This window comes from Dendrobates tinctorius, unplaced genomic scaffold (genome assembly GCF_039654945.1).
Source record: "Dendrobates tinctorius isolate UK_male_01 unplaced genomic scaffold, ASM3965494v1 ptg000177l, whole genome shotgun sequence".
Classification (NCBI taxonomy): domain Eukaryota; kingdom Metazoa; phylum Chordata; class Amphibia; order Anura; family Dendrobatidae; genus Dendrobates; species Dendrobates tinctorius.
This window is the reverse complement of record NW_027361844.1, coordinates 5,109,543-5,124,788: the sequence shown is the minus strand read 5'-3', so window position 1 is coordinate 5,124,788 and position 15,246 is coordinate 5,109,543. Positions and strand designations below refer to the sequence as shown.

The 15,246-nt window shown below is 44.7% G+C and overlaps 1 protein-coding gene across 7 annotated transcripts in view; it reads right to left on the bottom strand.

Moving 5' to 3' along the window:
* Nucleotides 1-1,179: 1,179 nt before the first annotated feature.
* The window catches only part of STRADB (STE20 related adaptor beta), a 122,388-nt gene continuing 108,321 nt past the window's right edge, over nucleotides 1,180-15,246 (bottom strand). For all 7 annotated transcript variants that reach the window (XM_073551502.1, XM_073551501.1, XM_073551499.1 and 4 more), the window contains one exon: nucleotides 1,180-1,451. In XM_073551502.1, the coding sequence (XP_073407603.1) occupies nucleotides 1,302-1,451 (150 nt within the window). In that variant the 3' untranslated portion in view covers nucleotides 1,180-1,301. The remainder of the gene's footprint in view (nucleotides 1,452-15,246) is intronic.

Genomic DNA, 15,246 nt, shown 5'->3' with positions numbered 1-15,246 from the left:
TACAACAAGCAGCCTAATAAGTTACACATCGCTGGAATCAGGGTCTCTACCCCTACATCATGCTGCTCAGATTACATAGCAAAAAACCTACTGACATATTCCTTTTAAAAAATGCCATTTTAACCTCCAAAAAATAATTTATTCCGTAATTTGTTCAGATATCATGAATTTGCACCAATAGGGGCCTCCTAAATCGGCTGTTTATAGCCCTTATTAGGTTACCCACTCCATTTACAGCTTTACAAGGGCCTGATCGGAGACTTTTATACAGGATCATCTATGTGCATTGATATGTAGGGTGCATCCATACCCGAATTATTTGTAGCACTGCACTTTAGGGTATTAAGGTAATTCTAAAAATGAAATAATTTACTTCTTCTTCTTGATTTACAGGATTGATATAACCGTGGATAAATGATTAGTGTCCTCTACTTCAGCTTTCAAACTGCTCTTACAAATTAGGTCTCCTTGCATCTAAATTCTAATGGGGCTTGTAATGGGGTGAGCATGCAGGACAAGGATGGACGGAGCAGCGCTTCACGTTATCGTTGCATGTACGGAGGCGTCATTATCTACAGTACGGTAAAATACCTGACAATTTATGTTCGGCTTTTCATACAAAGAATAATAATAATAATAATAAAAAAGATCAATCTTTGCAATACAAAAATAGCTAAATAATCACACAAGTAAAAAGAATACTTCTTGAGGGATGACCTCCATGGCGCATTAATGGTCAGCAACACAATGTACACCAAACAATCCAAAGTCTACACTGCTGGCAGAATGAGCGTGGGTGGCAATCAGTGTTAATTCTCTGCAGTTTATAAGTGCAATATCTGCATATTCACATTATGCTCTCTGAGCATAAACCAAAAAATACACACGTGTATATAATTATAGAAAAAGAAACTGCCAGAACCTGAAGGCCGTACACTGCCCACTGACGTGATGGGGAAGGCAAAACAATATAGATATACATTTCTTTTGTTTAGTAAACAGTTTTAATGAAATGTCCAATAAAAAGAAGGAGAGCAGCATCCCACCCAGGTGAGAAATCGTGTCAAAGCTTTATTCTGCCAGTGAAAAAATACAACGTTTCGCCATATTGTGGCCTTTTTCAAGTACAATATGGCGAAACGTTGTATTTTTTCACTGGCAGAATAAATCTTTGACACGATTTTTCACCTGGGTGGGATGCTGCTCTCCTTTTTATTGGACATTTGTGTTCACTTGGGTTCGTGAACTTGGAGCTTGCATCCATAATATTCCTGCTGTGCTGTCGGCTGTCCTTTGCTGTATTAATGAAATGTCCATTCTTTCCTTTCCTCTGTAGTTTTATAAGGGTATTTCTTCAGAATCACTGGAAATGATCCAACAGAGCTGTGCTTCCAATGCTGTGCCAGAGAGGGCAGTAGTGAGGGCAGGGACTCGTGTGTCTGACCCCTTACCTGTGAAATAAGCACATACATGCCATATACTTTATTATAATGGTTTTATATACAATTCTGTTCTTCATACAAACTCAGAAACGTCCAACCACAGGAATGAGAGAGGCGGCAAGAGTTCATACAATTCAAAATGAAGATTTTTGGTACACACAATAAATCTCTTTCATGTTGTCTTCATTGGGGGACACAGGAACCATGGATTACGTCTGCTGCCACCTGGAGGCTGACACTAATAATACACCTTAACAAAAAACCTCGGCTTCTCCCCAGCAGACTATACTTCACCTGCCAGCACCAAGCCTCCACGGTTAGTGAGAAAACATTAGGAGAAGCAAAAGAACTAAAGATTAAAAGAATCAATTATAAAGTATAACCACCCAGAAAGAAAAAAACAACTTAAGGCTATATTCACACGTTGCGTTTTTGCAGCTTTTTTATGCAAATTTTCAGCTGCGTTGTACAGAAGCAGCAAAGTCAATGAAATTCCTGAAATGTCATGCACACACAGCTTGTCTTTTTCCCTGACTTCTGTCAAAGAGCTGCATTTTTACAAAATGCACGTCACTTCTTTCAGCAGTTTTCACCCATTGAAAGCATTGGGTAGTGCAAAAAAAAATAAAAATGGCAAAAAATGCAGGTATTGGGTTTTGCTGCAATTCTGTTGTTAAAACCTGATGAAGTTGTATCAGATTTTTTTTTTATGCACTAAACTTTATCAGAATGCATGAGACAAGTGTACCCCGACAAAATCGCAGCAAAATTTAAGCAAAAACGCAGCGTGTAAACATAGCCTAAATGCCCGACTGAGCAACCAAAGGTGGATGCTGTGTCCCTAATGAGGACTACATGGAAGACATTTTACAGTGAGTATCAAAAATCTTAAATTCTCAGTTGCTCCACTGGGGGACCCAGAAGCCATGGGACATCCTAAATATGTCCCCGGGGTGGAGATAACAAAAAATCTCACTTTACTATTACCACAGAAGTATTCTCTCTTACTTAGGCTGCCACCTGGGCCACCACTGCGTGCAGTACTTTCCTGCAAAGACTAGTATCTGATGAAGCAAAAGGTATGGACTCTGTAAAACTTAGAAAACATAAGAACTAATGACCAAGTAGCTCCCTTAGAGTTGCAGAACAGATGCCTGGTGACAGACAATCCAGGAGGCCCTCCATCCGTGTAGAGAGCGCCCTAATCATGAATGGAGGAGTACTGGCGTACATATGCTTCAATAATGGACGATCAATCCAGTGAGCAATGGTCACCTTAGAGGCGGTCAGCCATCTGCACGGGCCTTCTGGAAATGCAAACAAGGAATCCGAAAACCTGAGTGGAGCAGTGGCTGATAAGTAGCTCTACATGGCTCTGACAGCGTCCACCTCAGTGGGATAACAGTGTGAAGGGCAAAGGGAAGGAAAGACAATGGCATAGTTAAGGTGCAAAGGCAAAAACCACCTTAGAAGAAAAAGATGGAACCGACCCCAACGTTGGAGTTGGCGCATTGGGGCAATGTTGCTGGATTCACACCAACACAGCCTTCTAAGTGCAATGGTAGATATGCAACAAAGAAGGCTTTTGTGCCTTAAACATAGTCTGGATAACTAGATCCAACAAGCCTGATGCTCTCAGATTCATGTCTTCAACAGCCATTTTGTTAATCTACCAAGGCTAACACCGGTCTGAGTCTCAGATCCATGTCTGCCTCCAAATGACACTAAATTAAACTGTGGAGGCTTGGTGATCGCAGGCGAGGTACAGTATCCTCTGCGATCTCCTGCTGTAATGTCAGTATTGTCTTTTGCTTCCTTGCTTCCTCCCCTGCCCAGGAGCTGTGGTATGTTCTGTACACAGTCAGACACGGGTGAGAGAGACAGAGAACAGGGGGGAGACAGCTCAAACGGGACAGCACATGAGGGGAGAACTCAGCACAGGAAAGAGAGAGACAGCAGACAAGGGGGATAGCACATGGGGTAGACAAGTCAAAGAAGAGAGCACAGATGAGAGAAGTCAGCACATGGGGAAAGAGAGAGTGGATAGGTGGGTGAGCACATGGGGGGGGGGGAAGAGATTCTCAACGCTGCAAAGCCTGTCCCCATCGTGACATTACCACCCTCCCGATTGGGCCTCCATCTAGTTTAATACATAAGAAAGCAGTGGCAGAACTGTTGTGTTGGCTATATCCCTTCTAGTGATAAGCAAACGTGTTGGGATAAGGTATTATCTGAGCATGCTCCGGTGCTAACTGAATGGCTTCGGAGTGCTCGAATAATATGTTTGAGTCCTCGCAGTTGCATGTCTCACGGCTGTTCGACAGCTGCAACAGATCCAGGGATTGCCTGACAAACAGGCAATCCCTGCATGTGTTGTGGCTGTTAAACAGCCATGAGACATGCAGCCGCGGGGACTCGAACAAAGTTTTTGAGCACGCCGAAGACACTCGGTGAGCACATAAGCATGCTCAGATAATACCTTATCTCATCACGTTTGCTCATCACAAATGCATTCCCATAAAGACTTAGGCCGGTTTCACACATCTGTTTATTTCCGGTACCAGAGATATCCATGTTTGTGTGTCCGTAATACTTACAGCACACGTGTGGCAACTGTGTGCCACATCAGTACCACACGGACAGCTGTCAGAGAAGAACTGCTACAGTAAGTGCTGTTCGCCGGCGGCAGGTGCTGAAGATGGCTCTCATCATTCTCCCCTGCTCTGACGGCAATCGGAGCAAGCAAGGGAGAATGATGAGTTATATTAAACTCAGAACGATGACAGCAGGTGGAGGCTTTTGGGACTATTACTCCCATCAACCTACACCTGCTGCCGCTAAGAAGAGTGACAGCAGGAGCAGATGATGGGGGTATTCATCACCTGCCGCCTGCGCTATCTCTATATACAAAAATGAAAGTGTGTGTGTGTATCACCAACCAATCACGAAGCATCTTTCATTTCACCAGAGCTGTTCAAAAGACGCTGAGCTGTGATTGGTTGCTATGACCAACAGTTTTCCCACTTGACAACACCTCAGCAGACACTGACATGGTGGGAGAAATCTAGCATTCCTGGGAACATAAGCTCCCAGCCATTGTCTGCCCCCCTGAAAGGAGCAGAGAGCACATGACAAATGAATCCCCCCTCCCGTGCCCATATACACATCACACATCCTCCATCCTGTAGGCACATCTTCCCTCTTAAAGGGATCATTGGTATGGAAGTCAGAGCAAATCCATCCTGGGCTTTGGTTTTGACCCCAGGCCTCTCTTAAAGGGATCCCTAGTATGGAAGTTAGGACCGTTCCACTCAGCTCTGTGGTTTTGACCCCAGGGTCTCTTAAAGGGATCATTGGTATGGAATTTAGGACAAATCCACTCTGCGCTTTGGTACTGACCCTAGGCCCTATTTAAAGGGATCTCCGGTATGAAAGTCAGGGCAAATCCATCAAGCGCTTTAATTCTGACCCCAGGCCTCTCATAAAGGGATCTCCTGTATGGAAGTCAGGGCAATTGCCTTCAAATGCTCTGGTACTGACCCCCAGGCTCTCTTAAAGGGATCCCTGGTATGGAAGTTAGGGCAAATCCACTCAGCGCTCTGATTCTAACCCAAGTCCCCTCTTAAAGGGATCCTCGGTACGGAAGTGAGGGCAAATCCACTCTGCGCTTTGGTACTGACCCCAGGCCTCTCTTAAAGGGATCTCTGATATGGAAGTTAGGGTAAATCCCTCAGTGCTCTGATTCTCACCCCAGGCTTCTATTAAAGGGATCATTGGTATGGAAGTCAGGGCAAATCCACTCAGCGCTCTGGTTCTGACGCCAGGCTGATGGGATAATGGGATATTAGTGGTAGTTGTCCGGTGGCTCTGGCTGATGGGATAATGTGGGATATTAGGAGTAGTAGTCCAGTAGCTCTGGCTGACGGGATGATGTGGGATATTATAGTGAATGTGACTATGCGGAGTGGGCGGGGCTCTACACTCAGCTTTATATATATATATATATATATCATTATAATTTGTTATAACTAACCATAGTTAGTTACTATGCCCAAGCAGCGCCGGGCTCTTCAGCTAGTAACTAAATAAATGAATGAAAATCCCAGCATGAGTCCTCCCCTATTTTCTATAACTCGCCTGGCATAGCTCACAGCTTGGGGCTGCAATCCTCAGCTGTCATCTTCAGCAAAGTAGGTTATCAAGATTAGAGGGATCCCCACATTGTTTTTTTAAATTATTTAAATAAATCATTAAAAATAACGGCATGGGGTCCCCCCCATTTTTGACAACGAGCCTTGATAAAGCTCACAACTGAGGGCTGGTATTCTCTGGCTGATAAGGAGCTATTGATATAGGCCCCCCTCCAGCCTTAAAATAGCAGCCCGCAGCTGCCCAGAAAAGGCACATTAGATGCGCCAATTCTGGCGCTTTGCCCGGTTCTTCCCACTTACCCTGTGGTCCCCCAGCTGTCTGCTTTAGAGTTGTCTGCTTTAGAGTTACCTGCTGGTTGTCAAAAATGGGGGGAACCCCATGCCGTTTTTTTAAAATTAGTTATTTAAATAATTTAAAAAACTGTGGGGACCCCTCTATTCTTGATTACCAGCCTTGTTGAAGCTGACAGCTGAGGTCTGCAGCCCCAAGCTGTGAGTTTCGCCTAAATGGTTATCAAAAATACAGGGGGACCCACACCGGGATTTTTTTAAATTGTTTATTTACAGCGCAGGAGCGGCTGATGAATACTCCCATAAGCCGCTCCTGCAGTCACTGTTATTAGTGGCTGCAGGTGTCGGACGATGGGAGCAGTAGTCCCATCAGCTGACACTAGTGAACGGAGGTAAAGTTTATACCTCCGATCACAGCTGAGTGCTCACGCTGTCTTTTGACATCGTGTGAACTGTGGCTCTCAGACCGGCGGGGAGGATTTCACCGCCGATCAGAAGCGGTGTTTACCGCGCTGTTATGCACATGACAGTGCAACAAACACCCGGTGTTCGGGCAGCCGAACCCAAACAGTAACACGGAATTTCCGGTGAAGTCCGTGTTCGGTGTCCGTGCCCGAACAGTAGGTGTTCAGTACGGACGCCGAACTTTACTGTTCGGGTTCCCCCATCTCTATATGTGAGTTCTGTGTTCATCCAGTGTGCTGCTGCCGTCATTAGTAGAGTTGAGCGAAACGGGTCGGTCAAATTCAAAAGTCGCCGACTTTAGCTAAAGTCGGGTTTTGCAGATCGAAACCTGACCATAGCGTGAGGTCAGCCATGAGGTCGCCGACCCGCGCGCCAAAGTCGCGTTTCAAATAATGCTTCCAGCACCTTTTCTCAGCCGATGGAGGACGTACACTGTGGGCAACGCGATGACATGGGCAGCGGCCACCACCATCTTAGAGAAGTGCATTGAAGTGATTGGCTGGCTTTGTGTGGCGTCACAGTGGCTATAAAAGGCCGTGACCACCGACCGCCATCTTACTTCTGCCGATCTTAGAATAGGGAGAGGTGCTGCTGCGGATTCTGAATAGGGAGCGTTAGGCAGGGAAGAAAAAAAAAATAGCTTCTGCTGATAGCGCTTTTCACTGTACAGTTAGTGTGCAGTGAAAGGGGAGGATTTTTGTTGTGTGCAGCAGCACTGGTGGTGATTAGGCTGCCTTTTAAGGCTACCTGATAGCTGTATTGCTGTGTGCACACTGCTGTTCAAACTGCTTTTTTCAAAGCACTCCAACTTTTATTATTTTGTTCTGGTCAGTTATCGAGCGTTCATTTTTTCACACACCGTATAGCGGTGTACGCTCCTCACACACTATCGTGTACCGGCTGGTATCACAGACAAATACAAGCTATCTGTGTGTGACTCTGGAAAAACAAACCGAGGAGATTTTCAATTTTTCCAGACCTACACCGTATAGAGCTGTCCGCTTTTCAAACAGTTTCGTATATCTGCGGTTTGATCACGGTCAAAACTATACAGAGACAGCGTGTGTCACTCCGTATAAAAATAGACGGAGATTTACAATTTTCCATACAGACACCGTATAGAGCTGTCCGATTCTCAAACAGTATTGCATATCTGCCGTTCACATTATGGTCACATCTATACAGAGTCAGCGAGACACTCCGTAAATACATATACGGACATTTTCATTTCCCATACACCGTATTGAGCTGTCCGATTCTCAAACAGTATTGTATATCTGCTGTTCGCATTACAATCACAACTATACAGAGTCAGCGTGTGTGACACTCCGTAAATACATATACGGACATTTCCATTTCTCCATACACCGTACTGAGCTGTCCTATTCTCAAACAGTATTGTATATCTGCTGTTCGCATTACAGTCACATCTATACAGAGTCAGCGTGTGTGTGTGACACTCCGTAAATACATATACGGAGATTGTTAGTTACACAAAACACGTATACAGCTGTACACTTCTGATACAGTACCGCATATCTGCTTGTTGGATTACGGTCAAATACATACTGGGAGAGCATCTGTGACTAACAAAATATATACGTAGATTTAATTTTTTTAGTACACCTTACACAGCTGGACGCTCCTCATACAGTAACATCTCTCTGCTGGTATTTTTGGCACATTTTCCCAAACATGAGGAAGTATGGTGGAAGAGGCCACGGACGTGGGCAGGGGGGCGCGGCTGGTACTGATGGTGGTGGTGCATCGGCTGGTTCTGGCAAAAGCATAATTGCAGCTAAGGCAGGAGGTGTTGAGCCTGCGTCATCGTTTGGCCCAAAAAGGCCTGTAAGATTCCCTTTTTTTGGAGTAGGAAAACCGCTTTTAAAGCCGGAGCATCAGGAACAGGTTTTGGTGTACATTGCCGAAACAGCCACCAGCTCTATTGCCTCCTCTTCTGACCATTCAAAACCTGCAAGCACGGAGTCATCAGTGCAGGGTTCTGGATAAGGAGAAGGATCAGCAGCAGGCACTGACATCGCAGCAGCGGTTATCTGGCAGGCCCTTAGCTGTCCAAAAACGTGGACCAAAAACTAAAAGAGCTGCAGGACAGCTTGGCCAGACGTTCAACTTAGCACAGTGTTGTGAGTTCATTTTCCCCTTGACCATTGAGGTCTGATGAACTCCCTCTTCTGGTGAAGGAAGGTAGTGAGGCTGATTACAAAGCACCTGAGCAGAATGATGATGACTGGGTGACTGGGATTGCTGACTGAATATAAGGCAGCTGACGCCCTTCTGCCTTGCGGGTGATTACTCTGAGGGATTCTTGGAGACCAGTCTGATTCCTGCTCCTCAAAAGCTAAGTTTTCTGCTCTACTTTTTGCATTTGTGTTTTGGCTTTGTTTTGCCTTGTTTTTCTGGATTTCTGCCTTTCCCTGCTGGGTGAGCTGAATTCCTTTTTGCTCTGTCTTCAGATAATACCTGAGTACTGATATAGTCTTTTTGAAGCCTAGCGTCTTCAGGGCTTTTTTCCCTATCGGTCTGTTGGCTCTTGTTTTTGAGAGGGTTTTGGCGGATTGCAGACAGCAGCTTTTCTGTTCTGTCCTATTTAGTTAGCTTGGGCCCCATCATTTGCTCAACCTATCTTTCTATCTGTGTGAGTGTTTTTTCATCTTGCTTCACCGTCATTATATGTTGAGGGCTGCCTATTGCTTTGGGGTCTGCTCTGGGGCAGTTTAGATTTCCCTTTCTGTCTTTAGGCTATGTAGTTCTCCGGCTGTGATCGAGGGGTCTAGGGCACCGTAGGAACCCCCCACGGCTACAGCTAGTTGTTAGGTTCAGGGGTCTGCAATCCGATAGCTGCCAACTTCTCTGGTTTTCTGGACTTAGCTAGTATTTCTGTTTTTGCCTCCTACGGTGACTCATTCATAACAGCACAGCGAGCAAGGCCAGAAAATGTATACCATAGTAGGAAGAGTGCAGTGTGGCACTTCTTTGTCTAAAATCCTACTGATGAGGCAAAGGTTACCTGTAAGAAGTGCGGAAGGACCTTTAGCCGAGGTAAACAACTCAGAAATTTGAATACCAGTTGCATGCTTAGACATTTAATCAACATGCACTTGCAAGCGTGGACGGACTACAAAACCTCAGGTAGTAATGTGCACCTGCTCCGACTGAAAGTAGCCAGCAACGCTCCATCGCTTCCCCCACTGTAAGACCATCGCCACCGTTAAGCACACCACCAGCCCTAAGGCTGTGTTCACGCACAGCGTTTTTTAGCAGTATTTTTAGCGGATTTACCTATAAAACCGCCAAAAATAAGCTTCCCATTAATTTCTATGCATTTTGCACTTTTTGTGCATACTGATGCGTTTTTTACTGTGAAAAAACGTTTTGCGGTAAAAAACACAGCATGCTCATTAATTTTGTGGATTTTTCCGCGTTTCTGGCTATTTCTATGCGTCTTGAAAACGCGCGGAAAAAAACGCATAAAAAACGCGCATTTTTGGCGCAAAAACCGCGCGGAAAATGCGCAGAAAAAAACGCGCGATTTCTGGGAAGGGAGTCAGGTTTTTCAGCAGAAATTTTCTGCTACGTGTGCACATAGCCTAACTGTTGAGGTGTTGTCGCAAGGCCAAAGCACTCAGGGAATCACAATGGTTTTGCAACACAACACTGAATCTAGGCCATCACCACCAATACCATCACCAACCCCCTCTCACTCCATCCGGTCCACCGCTACTTCCCCCATATGCAGCTCTCCAGTCCAGCTCATCCTACCAGACACTATGAGTAGGACAAGAAAGTACTCATCTTTTTATCTGCGTACACTGTGTTTGAACGCCTACATTGCCAAACTAATCTCATTAGAGATGATGCCCTACTGTTTGGTTGAAAGCGAAGCTTTCTCCGAGCTCATGGCCTACGCAGTCCCACGCTATGACCTACCCAGTCAGCACTTCTTTTCTCGAAAATCCATCCCAGCCTTCCACCTGCATGTGAAAGACCGCATTGTCCATGCACTCAAGCAATCAGTGAGTGGAAAGGTGCACCTCATAACAGATGCATGTTCCAGTAGGCATGGCCAGGGCCGTTACGTGTCCATCACTGCGCACTGGGTTAATGTGGATGCAGGGTCCACAGGGGACAGCGGCGGTGGAACAGTGCTGCCTAGCCCACAGTATAGGAAACAGTTGGCTGTAGGCTTTCGACCCTCCTCCTCCTCCATAAGCGAAAGCTTATAAACAGAGCGCAGTCGCACGAGCACTCCATCTCTGCAGCTGGCAGTGTTGCACTCGAGGTGTCCCACTATCGAACAGCTAGTGGTAAGCGTCAGCAGGCTGTGTTAAAGATGATGTCTTTGGGCGACAACAGACACACGGCGGAGGTACTGGCCGACTACTTGCAGCGACAAACTGAGTCATGGCTGGGCAGTCTACATCTTGAGGCAGGCAAGGTAGTCAGTGATAACGGCCGTAATTTTGTGGCAGCCGTAGCCCTTGCAAAACTCACACACATACCTTGCTTGGCTCACACTTTGAACCTGGTGGTGCAGTGCTTCCTTAATAATTATCCGGAGATAACATCCCTTCTCCATAAGGTGCAAAGACTGTGCTCGCACATCCAGCGCTCGCAAGTACACTCCAGTCGTATGCAGAAGCTGCAGGATTGCTCCACCTCCCCAAGCATTAAAATGAACCATGCATGGGTTTCAAAGGATTTTGTCCCACCTTCCCCTGATGACACATAGGTTGCCAGAAAACTGCCTCGCTTTTGTCCTCCTCTTCCTCGGACTTGCCAAATTCCGCCATTTGCAGCTGCTGAATGTCCAGCCTACACATCAACATATGCCATTTTTTAAACCTCCCTAACCGGGCTGCCCCCCCCAAAGGGCTGGGGTCAACACCTGGCGCACCCGGGCAAGTGCCGTTGCTGTGAAAAGGTGGCTGGGCCCACTGATGGCCGACGGCACTGGCACAGGGCCCTTCATAGTACAATACAATGTCTCTGATGGTGGGGGGGCCCACTCGCCGTCAGACACACCAACGTACTATGAGGAGCCCTGTGCCAGTACTGTCGCCCACGAGTGTGCCCCCCCTGCTTGGTCATGGCCACAGCACTTACAAGTTGCAATACCTACCTCTCCCTGCTCCACCGCTGTGTAGTCTGGGCAGTTAAATCCTTCACAGGGACGGCCACTAGAAATTGGGTGTATTGATCGATGATGGTTAAGATGTAGCTATGGCCTGTCCTGCTGGCCTCTACCTTCAGATGATCAATGGCTACCATTTGTACTGGACGTCAACTTACAAGCGGATGCAGTGGTGCTTTATGATCACCTTTCACAGTTGTGATAGTCACAGACGTGTGACATTCCTGCCACCATTTTTCAATGTCTCCTCTCATGCCAATCCAATAGAATCGCCTAAGGCGTGTGGCTTCTGTCTTTTGCACGCCAAAATGACCAGACACATCATGATAGGCAGTGAGGACCATGTCTACATCTCTCCCTGTGATCACAATTTGATGGAGACGAGTAACGGTGATGTGATCCACGGTACTGCGATCAAGCAATCCTTTCTTGACAATGAACCGTTTTCGCTGTCTCCACAGACACAGTAATTGAGGGTCTGCATCGCCTCTGCAACATCTACCGGGAGGTTTTCCCGTGATGAGTAATTCCCAAATTTCTGCTAACACTCGACATGTAGTTTCCAGTAGCGGAGAGTCTGGACTGGCTTACTGAGATTGAAATATATACGAAGATTTAAAAGTACCACAACACTGTATACTGGTGTACGCTTCAAATACCTTTCCCTTTTTCTACTTTTTAAATTCTGGTGTAATACATACTGAGCCTATGAGTGTCTGTGTCTGACTCAGGAAGTATAGACGGAAATTTACAATTACCCCTAGACTGGATACACCTAGTATGTGCTGATACAGTACCTTTGTTCAAAATTTTTTATTATGGTATCATCCATAGTGAGTGAGCGTGTGTGGTTTACGCCTTCTATATATACGGTGAATCGGAGATACCAATTTTTACCCTATACTCGATACAGCTTATATTTTGTTATATAGTACCTTTGTTCGACATTTAGTATTACAATCAAATCCATACTGAGTAAGCGTCTGAGAGTGACTACAGGACTATGTATACGGAGATTTCAATTGTACCCTATAATATATATACTTGACAAAATCACATGCTTCAAAAAACTACCCATTTGTTTTTTTTGAAGAAAAGGGAGTGAGACATATTTGATATAAAAATATAAATCTAAATCTTTATTAATCCATCCATATACATGTTAAAATAAGAAAGGTTTAGGAACAGAAAAAAGAGGGACAATGGGTCTAAGATAATTTATGCCACCTGGTAAGTGCCATGTTCAAAAATGGTTCCATGAGTTCTGATTAGTATGTAAAGTAGCCATGGAGTAAATTTAAAGCAAAGTAACACATTTACCATTTAAAAATCTATAACAGATTAACATTAGTCAGGTATCTCAATGCCTTAAAATATATTATACCAAAAATTGCATCATCGCACACTATTAGATGTCCATTCTACTGTGCATTTAAATAGACATATAATGTCTTTAAATTACTTAGACTCATGACTAACCGCTGTATCTCCCTTGTGAACTAGCACATAGACGCTCCCATAAACATGGGGGAATTAATGATCACGGACACATTACCTGGATCCTGGTGGCTAAATAACTGTGAACGAAAGCCCAGTCCCTCTGCCCCGACGCGCACGTTTCGCCCAGCCCATTATATGTCTATTTAAAGGCACAGTAGAATGGACATCTAATAGTGTGCGATGATGCAATTTTTGGTATAATATATTTTAAGGCATTGAGATACCTGACTAATGTTAATCTGTTATAGATTTTTAAATGGTAAATGTGTTACTTTGCTTTAAATTTACTCCATGGCTACTTTACATACTAATCAGAACTCATGGAACCATTTTTGAACATGGCACTTACCAGGTGGCATAAATTATCTTAGACCCATTGTCCCTCTTTTTTCTGTTCCTAAACCTTTCTTATTTTAACATGTATATGGATGGATTAATAAAGATTTAGATTTATATTTTTATATCAAATATGTCTCACTCCCTTTTCTTCAAAAAAAACAAATGGGTAGTTTTTTGAAGCATGTGATTTTGTTATATAAATTGTTCAGAGTGGACTAACTTATCTGGGGTTGCTTAAGGACCTTTTTGTGTAATAATAATATATATACTTGCTATCTTGTTATCCAGTACCTTTTTTACAACATTTTTTATTATGGTCAAACCCAGACTGAGTGAGCGTCTGAGGGTGACTTCGGAAATATATACCGAGATTTCAAATTTGGTCAACGCTATATACAGCGGTACGCTTCTGATACAGTAACCTTTTTTGCTATTTAGATTCTGGTGTAATCCATAATGAGCCTGTGAACGTCTGTCTGTTACTCCGGAAATATATTTGGAGATTTAAGATTACCCAACACTGTATACAGCTGTACGATTGTGTTACATTACCCATTTACAGCTTTTCATATTCTTGTGTAATCCATACTGGGCCTGAGAGCGTTTGTGTCTGCCTCCTGAAATATATACGGAGATTCAGAATGTTTACACTATACTATATATACTGTACCCTTTTTCAACTTTTTATTTTATTGTGTAATCCATACTGAGCCTGTGAGCGTCTGTATATGACTCATGAAATATATACGGAGATTTACTGTTATCCCTAGACTGTATAGAGCTGTATGCTTCTGATACAGTACCATATATCTGCTGGTAATTTGGGTCCATTTTCCAAAACATGAGGAAGTATGGTGGAAGAGGATGCGGACGTGGGCGTGGGGGGCCACCTGGTACTGATGGTGGTGGTGGTGCATCTGCTGGTAGTGCCAAAAACACAATAGCAGCTAAGGCAGGAGGTGTTGAGCCTGCGTCATGGTGTAGCTCTGGAAGGCCTGTAAGGCTCCCTTTTCTGGGAGTAGGTAGACTGCTTTTAAAGCCGGAGCATCAGGAACTGTGTTATGAATGGGTCACCGAGGAGGAAAACTAAACAAGCTAAGTCACAGAAAACCAGAGAGGTTGGTAACTATGCAGATTGCAGACCCCTGATCCTAACCACACAACTAGCAGCAGCCGTGGAGCGTTCCTACGATGATTCTAGACGCCTCGTCACAGCCGGAGGACTAAATAAGCCTAAAGCAAGAAAAGGGGAAAACTAACTGCCCTAGAGCAGACCCCAAAGGAATAGACAGCCCCCACACATGTATTGACGGTGAAACAAGATGAAAACACAAACACAAGCAGGAAAATAGGCTGAGCAAACGATGGGGCCCAAACTAAATAGAAAGGACAGGAAAGACACTGTCTGCAATCTGCCCAAAAAACCCTACAAAAATAATGTCCAACACTTCTGATAGCAAAATTAACCCTGAAGTCACTAGACTTCTCCCACTATATCAGCACTCTGAAATATTCTGAGGCAGAGCAAAAAAGAGGCCAATCTAATAAGGGACAAAAAGCAAATTGGCAAATAAAGATAAATAACAGTGGAAATTCAGCACAGCCCCAGCCGGGGCTGGCTGACCACACAAAAAACTGAATAGACCAACAAAATCAAGTGTGAACATTAGCAGAAACACTTAGCTTGAGATGACTGGAACAGAGCTGAAAACCAAGACCTGAAAAGCCAGAAGGAATCACCAGCACCAGAATAGGGAGTCGGCTGTCTTAAATCCAGTCTGAGATTCCAGAGATCCAATCGTTATCCTCATCATCAGGTGGCAGATCTCTACTAATTAAATCAACCTCACTACCTCCTGTTACCACCAGAGGGAAACCGGAGGGAGAACTCACAACTGGTAGACCA